Source organism: Leuciscus leuciscus (genome assembly GCF_965113295.1).
Source record: "Leuciscus leuciscus genome assembly, chromosome: 14".
NCBI classification, from domain to species: Eukaryota; Metazoa; Chordata; class Actinopteri; order Cypriniformes; family Leuciscidae; genus Leuciscus; species Leuciscus leuciscus.
Genome location: NC_138738.1, coordinates 20,747,256 through 20,762,023, shown reverse-complemented (window position 1 = coordinate 20,762,023; position 14,768 = coordinate 20,747,256). Strand labels below are relative to the sequence as shown.

Sequence of the window (14,768 nt, the reverse complement as noted above, 5' to 3'; positions counted from 1 at the left end):
TCCAGTGGTGACACTGAGATTGCCAGTACTTGACTGGGGGATCGTCTCATATTTCTGCTGACTTGACAATTATGACCAGTCAATCTACCAGTCATCTGGTTATATCCATCAGTTGTTGATTGGATTTTGAGATATGGGTATTGCACCAAAACTGGAGACAGATGAATGCAACTTTGCAGCTTTCTAACGTTAGGAACAACTAACTAAAATGTAGCTGGTTTAGGACCAGCAGGTATAAGAAAAACCTTTATTTCAGTGGCACCAAGTCTGTGGAAAGAGATATGTGTGTGTGCATGTCTGTACATGCAATATAGAAGGATGAACTCATTTCTTTATGAACGTATATGATATTCAATTACTGTAAAAATCCATTGTAAACCATGTTGTATTGTTCAGTTTAGTGCATGCATTACAGATGCATTACAGCATCGCAGATGGAGTTTCACAAAACCTGTGCGATGTGGGACTAATCAACGCTCCCAATTCCCAGCATTGCCAATGTGTGATGCGGAGTATGTGAGCTCACCCTGGAGAGCTGGGTTTTTAGCTCATGCCTAGCCACGGTAATTTGCTTCTCACCTTGGAGCAGTTTTGGAACGGCAGCACGACTGTGTTTGTGCCTCCTCTTAATGACTCACTTTTTTGGAATTGTTTCTGTCTGATTCTGAAATTCCACGATTTTACAAGCAGGAGAGTTTGTGCTTGCACCCCTCTCCTTATAACTCCCTGCATCCCTTTATTCAGACAAAACTTTCTTCCCGTTTCTTTCTCTGTTTCTTGCTGAAAAGCATAGCTCACCCAAAATTGAAAATTGTCATAATTTACTCACTCATGTCGTTCCCAAACCTGTAATACTTTTATTTATCTTCGAAACACAGGTTGCTGTGCTTGACGAGCAAGAACGAACCTCATTGGTTCGCACATCTAGCATGTTTGAGCTCTTTCTTGCCATATTTGCTTTAGGTTTGTACGTTTATCAATGTTTATTTGAATAAAAGCCTGTCTCTTCAAAAAGCATGGATTAAACCTTCTTTGGAGGGAGAGATATCTCTTAGGTTTGTGTTTCAAAGATGAATTAAAGTCTAATGGGTTAAGAACAAAATGAAGATGAGTAAACTGTGACAGAATTTTCATTTTGGGGTGAATAACTCCTTTAATTCTTCAGCAAATTGATCCATTTATCAGTTTAGTTTTTTCCTCCCCACTTAAAATCTTTCCATGCAGGTAGGATTTGTTTGTGAACGTCTGCTCAGACTGAGCCAAGCGGGAGGCTTGGGTAGATAGGCCTATTGGATGCTTATTGAAAATTTTCCACTGAGTACAGACATTAGGAAGGCAAGTGAGCGGAAAAACAAACAAACAGTGGAACGAAAAGCGAGGGTCTCTTGCTTGTGTGTCTGAGTTTGCTCTGTGCCCTTTGTGATACGCACTCTGTAATATCTTCCATTCTCTGCTCTCCAAAGGCCCCACTGTTATGATTATTGCCGCACTTTTATTTCGCTCATTGCTAAACACTCTTATTTACTCCAGCGTCCTCCCTATAGGCTCAAATCTGCGGGGGAGATGCTCATTACGCAGCTCCAAACCTTGGTCAGAGCTCACTTAAGATGTCATGATGTCATGGCGTAAACACATCACAGTTCAATCCAAGAACACATCTGCTTCCTCTAAAACGGACATCTTGAAATGGCAAGGTTTATTGCTCTTTTGTAATTCAGTTTTGTTGGACTAGGTACGCACTGATCTTGTCCCAAATGGCATCCTCGGCCCTAACAAAGTTTCGCCAGAAAGTTGTATCGAGGGCACATTGCAGCTACATAGAGGGTGCTATTGAGGACCTTTTTAACCATAGGATGAAAATGTGACACGTCCACATCAGGTGTTCCATTTGGGACATGTGCATTTTACCATGCAAATGAGGTCTCTGTTGACCAGAGTCATACACAATAATGTACAGTAAATTACTTTGTAAATCACTATATCAAGTTTACAATTTGGTAATGTATTTTTGCGAAAGGCGGCTCAAGAGCACATTGTGGCTACATAGATGGCGCTATTGAGCACCATTTGCACCATAATATGAAAATGTGACGGCCTGTGATCTTGTGGATAGATGCACACAAGAGAAAGTCATAAGGCCGCATGTCCACACCAAGTGTCTCATTTAGGACTTGTCGATTAAGCTACCCTGAGTTACCCATAATAATGTACTGTAAATAAATGGGGTCATAAGGCATTTCAACAAGTTTGGTTCTCCGCCATAAACATAAATCTAAGTTATAAGAAATGGTTTGGTTGGACATTACCTTCTGGGTCTGAATGTTGCACTCAAGAGTAAAAATAAAATGATTAAATGTTTCAGTTAAAAATAATAATTAATTAATTAATAACGTTTTCATATACAGTTCAATTGAACTTTTCCTTATCTTACACACTAAGTAACTGCATCAAAGCAATGTCTTTGTAGATGTGTTTTGACTGGATCTAAGATAATATCATTTCCAAATTAAGTTTACAGTGTCTGATTGCTTAACTGACTAATTTGTTAAGTCAATAATTTGACACTGGCTGTTCTGATGTAGTCGTGGGAATATGTTCTCAAGTGTGTAATAGTATTAGCCTGAGAAAGGGCCAATTGTGAAAATAACTATTTCAAACTATATAAAAAAAATATCCTGGATGTCCTTTGAGAGTTTGAAAGAATGGTTCACTCCAAAAGAAGAAATCTAGCATCATGTACTCACCATAATTTAATTCCAGACATAAATATAAATTATTCTGCAATTTGACATTTTGACTACATGACTTTGTTGACCACAAGAAAAACTGTTTCAAACTATATGAAATATACATGGTGACCTCAGAGTTTAAAATAATGGTTCACCTCAAAATAATAATAATGATAATAAAGTCTGTCATCATTTACTTATTTACCAGCATCATGTATTTCCAGGAGAAATATAAAAGAATGTACTGTTCACTCGTTCCATGCAAATACAATGAATACATCTTCCAAGCTTCCAAAGAACACAAAACATCATAAAAGTGTCAAAATTGTGATCTTTTGATGCATTATTAAAGCTTTGTGTGAGGAACAAAACAGACATTTTAAATATCTTTTTATTTTGAAAGATTTGCGAATTGAAGTGTAGGTAATCGGTCAGTGCCTGATGGATGAAGAGGGTGAGTAATAAAGCTCAAAAGGTGATGAGGCAGTGCTTGTTTGTCAGGTCAGTGTTGAGAGGTAGGTAATCAAACCATGTCTGGAATGGAGTTTGGTTTCGACCCCACTGCAGGCCCTAAATCAGCAGGTTATATTTGGCCCACTGGGCCCTGTTAGAAGCTGTGAGACCGGGTATAATGCAACAAAACACCGGCTAAATGCCTCCTTAGAATCTGAAACAGATTTCTGAATATTTGAAATGGTAGAATCCAAATCCACGGCTTTCTCGGTCTCTTTTTTCTCTGTATGTTGGGAAATGAAATATCTATATTGTATACATATGTATATATATATTAGTTTTCACCCACTAATAAGACTAATAATTATTTCAAATGCATTTTAAAAGCCTTAATCTGCATTTATACGCCAGCATTTAAAAATAACCCAGAGTCTGTGATCGTGTTGCCATTAAGTTGTGTTACTAGCAGATATTTAACAAATATAGGCTTAATATCTGTATCATTTTATTTTCCAAAAATAAACTTGTGTAAATCAGCTGAAAGTAAAGCTAAAACCAAAAATATAAACAAATCTATATAAACTCTTCAACCTCATTAATCGACCGATCCATGCTGTGTAGTTCTATATTCCCCTCTCCTCTCGCTCCATTACTATCACCATCTTTTTTTTTTTTTTTTTTTTTTTACAAAAGAGCTTGTGTGTGAAAGTTCAAATACCAGTGTGGCCACATATTGTGGCCTTCCAAAGAAAAACACGGCTTTCTCAGTCGCTGTGCGATTATCAGTGGGGTGGAGACATAAATAGCACGCACTCTGATAAGGAGTAACAGGCGTCCACAGTGCTTCAGTAGTCATGTTTTTGGCACTAACGTTACTGCAATAACAACAGAATGCAACTGAGGAGGGGATGGAATAAACAGGAGAGACGTTTGGAGAAATTATAGGTTTTTATGACAGAGAGGTTTTTATTCATTGGGCCCACAAGCTCACGTGGGGTCACCATAAATGCAAATAGAGTCGAGGGGAGGATTTCAGTTTCAACTGTTGTTGCAGGATTTTATTTATGATATAAATAAAAGCTTTGCTAGCATGATTTTTTTATAGTCATAGGCTAATCCCATATATAAATATAAGCAGCTTTAGTTGTGCTTAAAATATTATTTGAGATGTAGGCTACAATGTGACCCAAGAGCAAAGGTGAACTCCGTGTTTGCAAGTCAATGACAAATAAGAGTGACCAGATGAAGAAAATGAAAAATATAAAAAGAAAAATCTAGTTTTAAATGCATGTTTTTAAATGCATGTTGATTTATATATATATATAAATAATAACATTATTATTATTATTATCATTTTCATTAATTGTTTTCTAGAAATGTCAGTATAAACATCACATAAAAAGTAACAACATTTTATTGATTGGAAAAGAGTTGGCAGTATATTAAAAAGTGTCACTGAATTCCCTAAAATTGTTGTAGATCAAATGTGGACCTACTGAACCAAAATGTTGCACTTTAAAAAGTCCGAAAATGTCTGAGAATTCATTCTAGCAGCAGAAGCTCTGTGGAATTTATAAAGTTCAGAGCTCCATGTGTCCTTCCTGTCTTTAGTCAAAGTCTTCATTGTCTTCAGCACTCTATGCATTTCATGTCTTTTCCCTTCTCTCTTGCTCTCATTTGACCCCTTTCTTTTCTGTGTTCAGGTGGCGTTACATCTGCGGCCCATCCAGTCCCTGCAAATGCACCAAAAACCACTGGTCTTTGTGCTGAACTCCCCTCAGCCCGTCCTCTGGAAGCTTCGGACAGAGAAACTGGTCTCAGGAGTCAAACGCATCTTCCATGTGAGTCTGAGCTGTTTTATGACTCTCAAACCATCTCTCTATCACGGCCCTGTCTCTCTCTCCTTCCTCCTCAGCACTGCTTTTGAGCCAACTCCATCTACATTTTCTCTTTAATGAATATTCAGATTCTCATTCATTCCAAATCAACAAGCATCTTTAAACACACAATTCATTTACACTCTCTTTGGCTCGTCTTACCTTCCTCAAACAAACTTCTCCACTCTACTGTCAGCAGAGGTCTTAGTCGCTCAAAGATGCATTCAGGTGTGTGTACCCAAAGGAAACACAAACACGCTCACACGCACACATATACACACGTAAACACACCTCATGCCAACACAACCATCTTTCAGACAGAGGCTTGTGTAATTGCATCTGGCACAGGCTCACAGGTTTATATTGACTGCTGTAGATGTTCACCACGCTGCCTAAAGGATGTTTGGTGTCGAGACGCTTGTGGCTTCGCTCTGTTTCCCACTGCTTTAGCCATTGCTTTTGCCACAGAAACACTTAGTGCTCAGTGGGTGCTCTTTATAGCTCATGAGACTTCTCAGATATGCATAAACGTTGTATTTAAAAAAATTGACACAAATGGGACAATTGTTGACATAGAGTAAGAGTGTAGAGTTATTAATGTGTATAGCATGGCTCAGATTATTTGCTCTGGGAAAACTTTAATGAGAAATGTTCATGTTGAGGTCTCTGACAATGGATTTGCAGAATTTTATATCTTGGCAAATTTAAAAGTCTGCAGAGATCTCTTCTGAAACTCTAGAGGAGACACGTGTGAGACGACTAGACGCTTTCAGTTGAAAAATCTGAGCAGCAGGAGAGCCTCATTTATGGAGCACAAGCTGGACAATTTTTTGGGGACCCCATCTGCATAGTTTTGGGAATGGATGTGTCCCCTTAATAGCTATGTTTACATGCACCCACATAATATGTATATAATCGGATTGATGGCTTAATCGAACTGAAAAGCCTTCATGTATACACTTCAATCGATTCGACTGAACTCAATCCGAATGAAATTATGGGGGGTGTAGACCTGAAATTATCCAATCAAATGGAAAAAAATAAGCATGTAAATGCTTGAATGCACAGGCACAGTGCCATGATGCATATGTTTTTCATACATTTTACATCTTATGAACATGCGTCTGTTTATTTACGTGCCATGTTTTACAAACTGGACAGTAGAGGAGACTCTTTTGACATACATAAAAAATCCGGTGACATTATCGTGGTGGCGTTCCGAATGAAAATAGAATGAAATAGAAATAGAATTTATGAAATAGAATTTCACCATACAGTATCTTCTATATGCATCTTGATGATCTTATTATGAACAATTCACCCATGCATGTTTCATAAAAATATTCATAATTTAATAATTTTTCCGTAATTTACTCGATCTTCCTGTGAAACTACAGACTTCTTTCTGGTGACGTGTGGCAGAATTCTCCAATCATTTAGTCCGCTTAAACTCTGCCCCTTACTAACAATTGACTTCAATGTCACGTTCAGATCTGTCTCCATCCAGTCAACAACAGATTAATATAACCAACTCCCCGGCCAACAATTTTTTTTCTTTTTTGATAATCCGTTTCACTCGGTTGTACTTCACAATACAGAAGAAATGACCTTGTCACTATTTTTGTTGCATTGTGACTTTAATCAACACTCATTAAATCACATCATCAGTGGCATAAATCTAAATTGTTTTTTCATTTGTCCCATACATCCATGTCCATTATATCTATATCTATATTACTGCATAAGATAGTGTACCTTAGAATGCTTTTACAAACGATTTATACAAATTCATTCACAAGTTTTATGAATGAGGCCTATTGTTATCTACTATTGGACAAACTATTGAGATACTAGAAATATCTCCTTTGAGATTTTTCTTTTCTCTGTGTGTCCTTTCAAAACATCTCGCCTGGAACATAATCAGAATCCATCTCTACACACCTATTTTAAATCCAAACCCTTTAAATTTACTGCACAGCAGAGAACATTCACAAAAAAAAAAAAGAAAGAAAAAAGATTCTCTCATTTGGTTGTCATGGAGTTGTTTATTCATGGAAACCACAAATAAATGAAGGACCAAATGAGATCAGCAACAACGATTCTTCCTGACAACATAATTGTTTTCTAGCCATCCTGTGAAACAGAGCAGAGTTACTTCACTCCTCTTTACCCCAAAATAACAAGATGACAAGATCCAGGGAGTTCCTCTTTGCACTGAGAGAGCTCAGAGGAGAGCTGGAGGAGTGTGTGTGTGTGTGTGTGTGTGTGTGTGTGTGTGTGTGTGTGTGTGTGTGTGTCTGTGTGTGTGTGTGTGTGTGTGTGTGTGTGTGTGTGTGTGTGTGTGTGTGTGTGTGTGTGTGTGTGTGTGTGTGTGTGTGTGTGTGTGTGTGTGTGTGTGTGTGTGTGTGTGTGTGTGTGTGTGTGTGTGTGCGTCAGTGTTAATTTTGACAGCAAATTTTGATTTAGTTTTAGTCATAATCTTTTGACTAAAATGCCATTTAGTTTTAGTCATATTTTAGTCATCTGAATTGTTTTAGTTTTAGTCTAGTTTTAGTCGACGAAATACAATAATATTTTAGTCGACTAAATCTACAGTAGATTTAGTCGACTAAAATATAATGGGTTTCAATTTAAATGCATTTATTTCGAATTTATCTCAAATTTCCAAACCCATATACTCCCGAAGAAAACATATATTAACCTGATAATAATGATTTTAAAGTTTGAACGTGCAATACAGATACAGATTTAACTACTGTAACTTAAAAAAACCTCTTCAAATTAAATAAAACCACTTTTCCTAGTAGAAGACAGTCTTTTTTTCAATGAATGATATATGAATTCTTTATAACTAGGCTACTTGCATACATCATTCTCTATTCTTTCAAGCAGACATATTTATTTATTAAATATAATGAATCCTTATTAAAGCTATTAACGAGCAGTGAATGCTTTTCTCTTTTTCTTTTGTTGCTTGATCAATATTAAGGACACAGACCGCATTAGGTTTATTACCCACTGTCACTTTAAGACATCGGATCATGTCCAATGACATGCGGATCTAATGCACTGTTGCACATAGATACACTCACAACTGTTTAAGGCGAGACACTACAGGTGAATAGGGTAAAATTTTTAACAAGCAGATATCACCATGAAACTTTCCCAGCTGATTACCTACATTAAGATGAGAAAAAAATGTATTACAAGTTTTCTGTAATTTAATGTTTAAATATGCAAATTAGGCAATATCTAATTAAATATGCGCTAATTTGTATATAAAAACGAAATCTGAGTATTGGATAAAGCCAGGTTAAAAATAATTTTTTCATTGTGTTCACATATTAGATGGGGAAAAAATTACAGAGGGATTTATGGATATCTACTTTTGTTATCCTGTAAATCAGAATATACTGTCTACGGAAGCCCTGAACCGCAACGTAAAATTATGTAAAAAAAAAAAAATGCTATCATTTCGAGATTAAAGTCGAAATGTTTCGAGATTAAAGTCGAAATGTTTCGAGATTAAAGTCGAAATGTTTCGAGATTAAAGTCGAAATGTTTCGAGATTAAAGTCGAAATGTTTCGAGATTAAAGTCGAAATCTTTCGAGAATAAAGTCTTCCGTAGAAGTTGTGTGTGTGCTTGCCGTTATTTCACATTGCCGCACAGGCATTCATGCGTGTGCGTGCGTGTGTGTGTGTGTGTGTGTGTGTGTGTGTGTAAACTGGATCTACACAAAATAATAGCTTTTTACTTTTATCTGGGCTTTCAACAAAGGGATATTCTACAGGTCTACCAACATGACATTAGGCTATAGGACTTTATAAAATATACTGTCAGACTGGATCAAGATATCCAGCTTTATGCATGAATGAGGCATTTATATAGCGCTTTCATATGTCTACTGTAGGCCTACACTTAAAAGCGCTTTACAATCATTTCAGGGAATCTTTCCTCAACCACCAGTGGTTATTATATTTGAGGAAATCGCGGGATCCGGCCAAATGATTGGATACAGAATGATGCACTTAAAATGTATCCAGAACGTACACGGTGTCTATTATAGACGGCAGTTCGACTTCACAAGCGCATGTATTTACACACACGCACACGCACACGCATGAATGCCTGTGCGGCAATGTGAAATAACGGCAAGCACACACACAACTTCTACGGAAGACTTTATTCTCGAAACATTTCGACTTTAATTTCGAAACATTTCGACTTTAATCTCGAAAGATTTCGACTTTAATCTCGAAACATTTCGACTTTAATCTCGAAATGATAGCCTTTTTTGTTTTTTTTTACGTAATTTTTTGTTTTTTACGTTGCGGTTCAGGGCTTCCGTAACTGTCAATAGCCTTAAAAAAATTATTTTCGCCATGTTTTTTGGAATAAAATGTTATGTATATCAGGCTAGGAATAATATATTTACAAATCCCTCTGTAAATGTCTTCATAATATAACTAGGTACAAGACTGGAAAGTTTGGTGTATATAGGTACTACTGAAGTGGAGATTTCAAACTTGGAGTATGAGAGAAAGGTCATTTTGAGAAAACGGGCTTTAAAGATTTATCATCTGCCAATGAGATTGCGTATTCAGCCCTTTTACTTTCGCGATTGGTTGCTGATAAAAAGGAAATGACCATATTTGGATCCGACAGCGTTGTACAGTGAAGGGAGAGCTTTCCAGTGGTGCCTGTGATGACAGAGAGCAGACAGAGATCGCGGATCTGCGGGATGATTTACACAACAACAACTTTTGTTGAATTTATGCGAAATCTACTGACGCAAACAGACAAAGTGTAGTAAAATAAAGACCTACATGTGTATTTCGGACTTTTTTTCACCACAGTCAGAAAGAAGACATGCTATTGAAGACAAATAGCCAAAAATCTCAAAATTGACCAGTAAAAAAAAAACTATCTTTTTGCCTGCCGTGTCTCGCCTTAAGACATAACCGACATAATTTACGTGAATACTCTCCAAAACGTAAATTTAGACATAATATTTGTGTATATTTGTCCATTCAGACACGAAAGAGAGCTCAATTCTGTACTCGCGCGCTGTATAGGCTATGTGTCTGTGTGAATGGCTGCACGTACGCTTCGGGTCGGGTGTGTGCGCACAGAAAACCGTACCGAATATAGCTCTTTTTTTGCGTCGTCACTCTTATTCAGATATTCATGTCTACTCTACTCATTCTCCCAGACGTTTACATGTTTTAACGTTTTATGAGACATGCAGCGCATGCCAACTCGTGTGCCGCTGGGTAGATCACGTTACAGTACAATTGTCTGTCTATGACAATTGTGCGCATGCATCTACCACAAATGCAGGACATCAGACTGGATCGCTTCCCAAATCGTCACTATCTAACATTTTCGTCTAGTTTTTATTCGTTGACGAAAATGTCAATAGATTTTCGTCATAGTTTTTGTCATTCAAAACTAGTTTTTATTTAGTTATCGTCTCGTTTTCGTCTGTGAAAAAATGTCGTTGACGAATAATTTTCGTCATTATTTTCGTCAACGACATTTTTTCTGGTCTTTTTCAGTGTCTGAAATTAACACTGGTGTGCGTGTGCGCATGTGTGCTTGTGTGTGTGTGTGTGTGTGTGTGTGTGTGTGTGTGTGTGTGTGTGTGCGTGCGTGTGTGTGTGTGTGTGTGCGCGCGTGTGTGTGTGGGTTAAGTAAAGAAAGACACCCACTGAATATTTAGTCGGGCTTAATGAGAAAATGAAAGTGGGCTGGTTTGGAACTCTGATCATAAGCATTGCTATCCGGAATGGGAAATTGACTTTTATAAAGGATTTTTGTTAGTGATAGCATATTCTTCTCTTATTCAGTGAGTAATTTCATACTATTTATGTACTATTGTAGAATTCATTCATATTTTTAATCAGCTTTTTTTCTTTCTTTTTTTATGTTAGTTTTAGTTTGAGTAATTTTGTAAATTTTATAAGTATTATTATTATATATTTCTATTTAGCTTTAATTTATTTTTATGTCAGGTTTAGTTTTCGTAATTTTATTTCAGTTAACATTTCTGATTTTTGTTTAGGTTATTTGAGTTTAAATTATCATCTAATATTTAAAGGATTTTTAGGATTTTTAACAGATTTAGTTTTAAGGCACCCACTTATTACAAGATAATCGGGCTGATTTTGGGCCCGATTCTCCTCTTCCGACAATCCTAGGTAAAGTCCTGATTATCTTGATGGTTCTACAGATTATCTTATCAGATTTTCCTACGGTGTGAGGTGTGTTAATAATGATTGAATCTGCTCGGAAGAACTTTGGGGCCGCACCGATCTCTAACCGGAAATATCCATCATGTTGAATATTTACGATAAGAAATTCTGTTGTGTATGGGGGAACCCTGAGGACAAACGCACACACACTTCATTGATTGTCACGTGGAATGAAACAATATCCAATCAGAAGGCAAGCTGACAGAAGACGGAAGCATAACACGACTTCACCCAAACCCGAATTTTCTGTAAAAAGCAGTCCAAACTCTATTATTGCCATTTCTTTTTGCCCCTCGTCTGCCATGTTTGTTTACTCTAAAGTCACGTTTGACCGTGAGAGATTTTGCGAGAATTCCCATGTTCACAGTCGGGACTCTGGTTGTTTGTGAATGGAATATGTGAAGAGTGTGGTGTGCTGTCTTCATCACATTGCGTGTTAAATCTATGTTTTTTTTGTTTTTTTTCGTCATGTTTGTAGTCTCTCACAATTTGAAAATCTGATAAGATTTGAAATATCTTTTTGTGTGGTCCAGCCTTTAGTTAACAATAATGACACTTTATTTACTAGTTTGATCGTATATAAAGGCTAATTCACACTGCACCAACAGATGCATTCGTTGAATTTTGTCGGATCAGTGTGGCTTTTGGTGCCGTGTAATTAGCTTTAGCAAACAAATTTATTTGGAATTACGCATATAAAGTAAACATGGGGAATTATTTTTTTTTATTTTTTTTACATGGACCTGATATAATACAACATTCTGCTCTTAGAAAAGTACATGTGCATGCCGTTGTTACTAAGAATTCCTTGTAAAGTCCAATCCGAGACAGGTCGCCCACCACAGTTGCTGGTAAATAAATTCTGCACCAAAATACCCAAATTTGGCTGGTAGCGGGTGTTAATTTCCCACCATGTCCCTATCACATGAGAAAATCACAATAAAATGAGAGCAAGAGGCCTCACTGGTTTAACTCTGTCACACTCTTCCTGCCTTATGAACACTGTAAATACCTTTATGTAGCTAGCGGTTCTATGCAATAATCATTTTCAAATGTGTTTTAAAACCATAGCATTCCAAGGGAATGTAGTGCTGAGAGTCACTATTATTTCCATGTGTGTAGATAAGTTCTGCACTCCTGCTTGTGCTGTACATGCAGATGTACATGCAGATGTACAGAGACTCTGTATGTGCAAATAAAATACATGCTTTATTTCTTTGTCTATGAAAGGGACTTTCTCTAACATGCAATACTGACAAGCTTAATACTATCTTCATAACTCCTTTAGTGGCCACAGAGAGATGTCCAACTCTACTACACCCTACATTCTCTTTGTGTGAGTCAGTCCACTTTTACCATGTTAGATTTGGTCTTTCCTCCAGAATTCAGAACGCTGTAGTTGTCATTCATCACTTGGCTGTGGGAAGGGACTATTTATTCTGTAAAACTGCCCGTCAACACATTTCACTTGTTGCATGGCACAAACTGAGCACAAAATGAAATTGAACCACAGCAAACCATGTTTTTTTGGTTTGTAACCAATGCTTGGGTTACAGATACTGTTGAGATTATGGATGAGAAAAATGTAATATTGTGCTAGACCGCAAATTGAGTTATGTCCTGTAGAGACAGGATGTATTCTCATGTCAGCTTCATGTAAGTTAATGTAGATGACTATATGGCCAAAATATGTTTCAGAGGAGAATGTGCTGAGGTCATCCTTGGATGTTTATTAGCAAGTCAACACTCTTTTAAATGTCTAGCTTCGTATGCAGTGCTAATAAAGAGCTTGTTTATGCTTTTGGCAGAGCTACCTGCTAAAGTACATGTCGTAAACACAATGTTTACCCTTTCTTGTAATGTGCCCTAGCATTACGAGAAAGGGTAAACATTGTGTTTATGACAGATACTTTAGCAGGTAGCTACAGTTAGGTTAAGACATATACTCAAAGTACTCACAACCAATATGATTGACTTGATAAATGAAAGCTGAGTGACTAAAATTTCAGTAGCGAACCCTGACTCTTGAACCTTGGCCCTCTCACCTCTTCCCTCATTCGGAAAAAAGTAAACTCAGCCTAAATTCAGCCTAGCTTACCGTGTCTTCTTCTATAGTACTGTATAAATTAACTTTGACAAAAAAATGCAACAAGCAATCCGCATAGTGAGTTTGAGAGTTATCACCAAAATAAAAAAAAACAATAAATCCTCATTATCCTCAAATCCTTATTACAAATAATTGTATTATGCAGAATTACAGCAAATGTGCATAATGGTTGCCGAGTTGATAACTGTACACTCGTTATTGCGGTGCAATGTGGGATTGAATGAGTACACTTAATATTGTCCACTGGTTTCGGACACCACTACAAATGGCTATCCCCTCAAATAATGCTCTATTTGAGGGTATATGGGGCGATTTCGGATTCAGCCAGAGTGATAACAAGCCCCACCCATTTAGAGGGTCGGTATGATTGGTCAATTTTCCTGTCATTTGAAATGGCCCTATTGCATGTCCCTTTCATAGCTGGACCACTTATCACAGAACTGAAGGTGGTAGGCGGAAACTATCTAATATGGAGAAAATGGGCGTCTAGTCTACACAACACAACACAACACAAACTGAATAAGCAGATTTTAAGGGTTTATTTCCTCTAGAAGATTTAGATGTTTGTCAATTTATGAATTCCAAAAATAACATTAGAACTGATGACTTTTTATAAAAAAAAAAAAAAAAAGTTTTTTGCTTTTTAAACTATTATTTAAAAGTTTGTAAATATTATTTTTTAATGAAAGTTTAGACCCTTTCTGAGGGCCTGTCGGTTATATTGTGTGTGTGTGTTTGTTTGTATGTATATATGTATATATATTGAATGAATGTTGTTACAGACAAGATTCAGGCTAAATGAAGACTCCAAAACCTAGTGGGCTGCCTAAATAAGGCATACCTCATTTTGGCTGTTTAGGGCAACATCACGTTTCGTTAGTAGATTCAATGAGCTCACTGAGAAGGGACCTCAGTTATAAATGTCTTATTCAGTACTGAAAAGTATCATTGTACATAGTTTTACATTGTTATAAAAATAAAGTTGATGGACATCTATTTAAAAAAAAAAAAACAGAGTGTCTATTTTTATATTTATTATATTGGCCACCCTGCACTCTACATACTGGATTAGCATCAACATCAGCCATATTGAAAAGCCAGCTGACCATTCGTTTCGACTGATAGCACATAAATGCTGGTGCCTTGTGTGAGCTGATGATGTAATCTGTTGGCCCTTTTGATGCGAATGGGAATTTTAATCCTCAAGCCCTCTTTCTCCACTGGAACATCTCAATAATGAGTCAGGACTGTGAAAAAACAGAGACGTGATCCCATTGTTGAGCTGTCAGCACGTACTGTACCTTCATCCCTCACTTCACATCTTCCTTTTGCTCTTGGCTTTGATT

At 37.0% G+C, this 14,768-nt stretch overlaps 1 protein-coding gene across 2 annotated transcripts in view; it reads left to right on the top strand.

Moving 5' to 3' along the window:
• Positions 1-14,768, top strand: part of tgfbr3 (transforming growth factor, beta receptor III) — a 113,891-nt gene that overhangs the window by 56,914 nt on the left and 42,209 nt on the right. For both annotated transcript variants that reach the window (XM_082136781.1, XM_082136780.1), the window contains exon 4: positions 4,886-5,023. In XM_082136781.1, the coding sequence (XP_081992907.1) occupies positions 4,886-5,023 (138 nt within the window). The remainder of the gene's footprint in view (positions 1-4,885; positions 5,024-14,768) is intronic.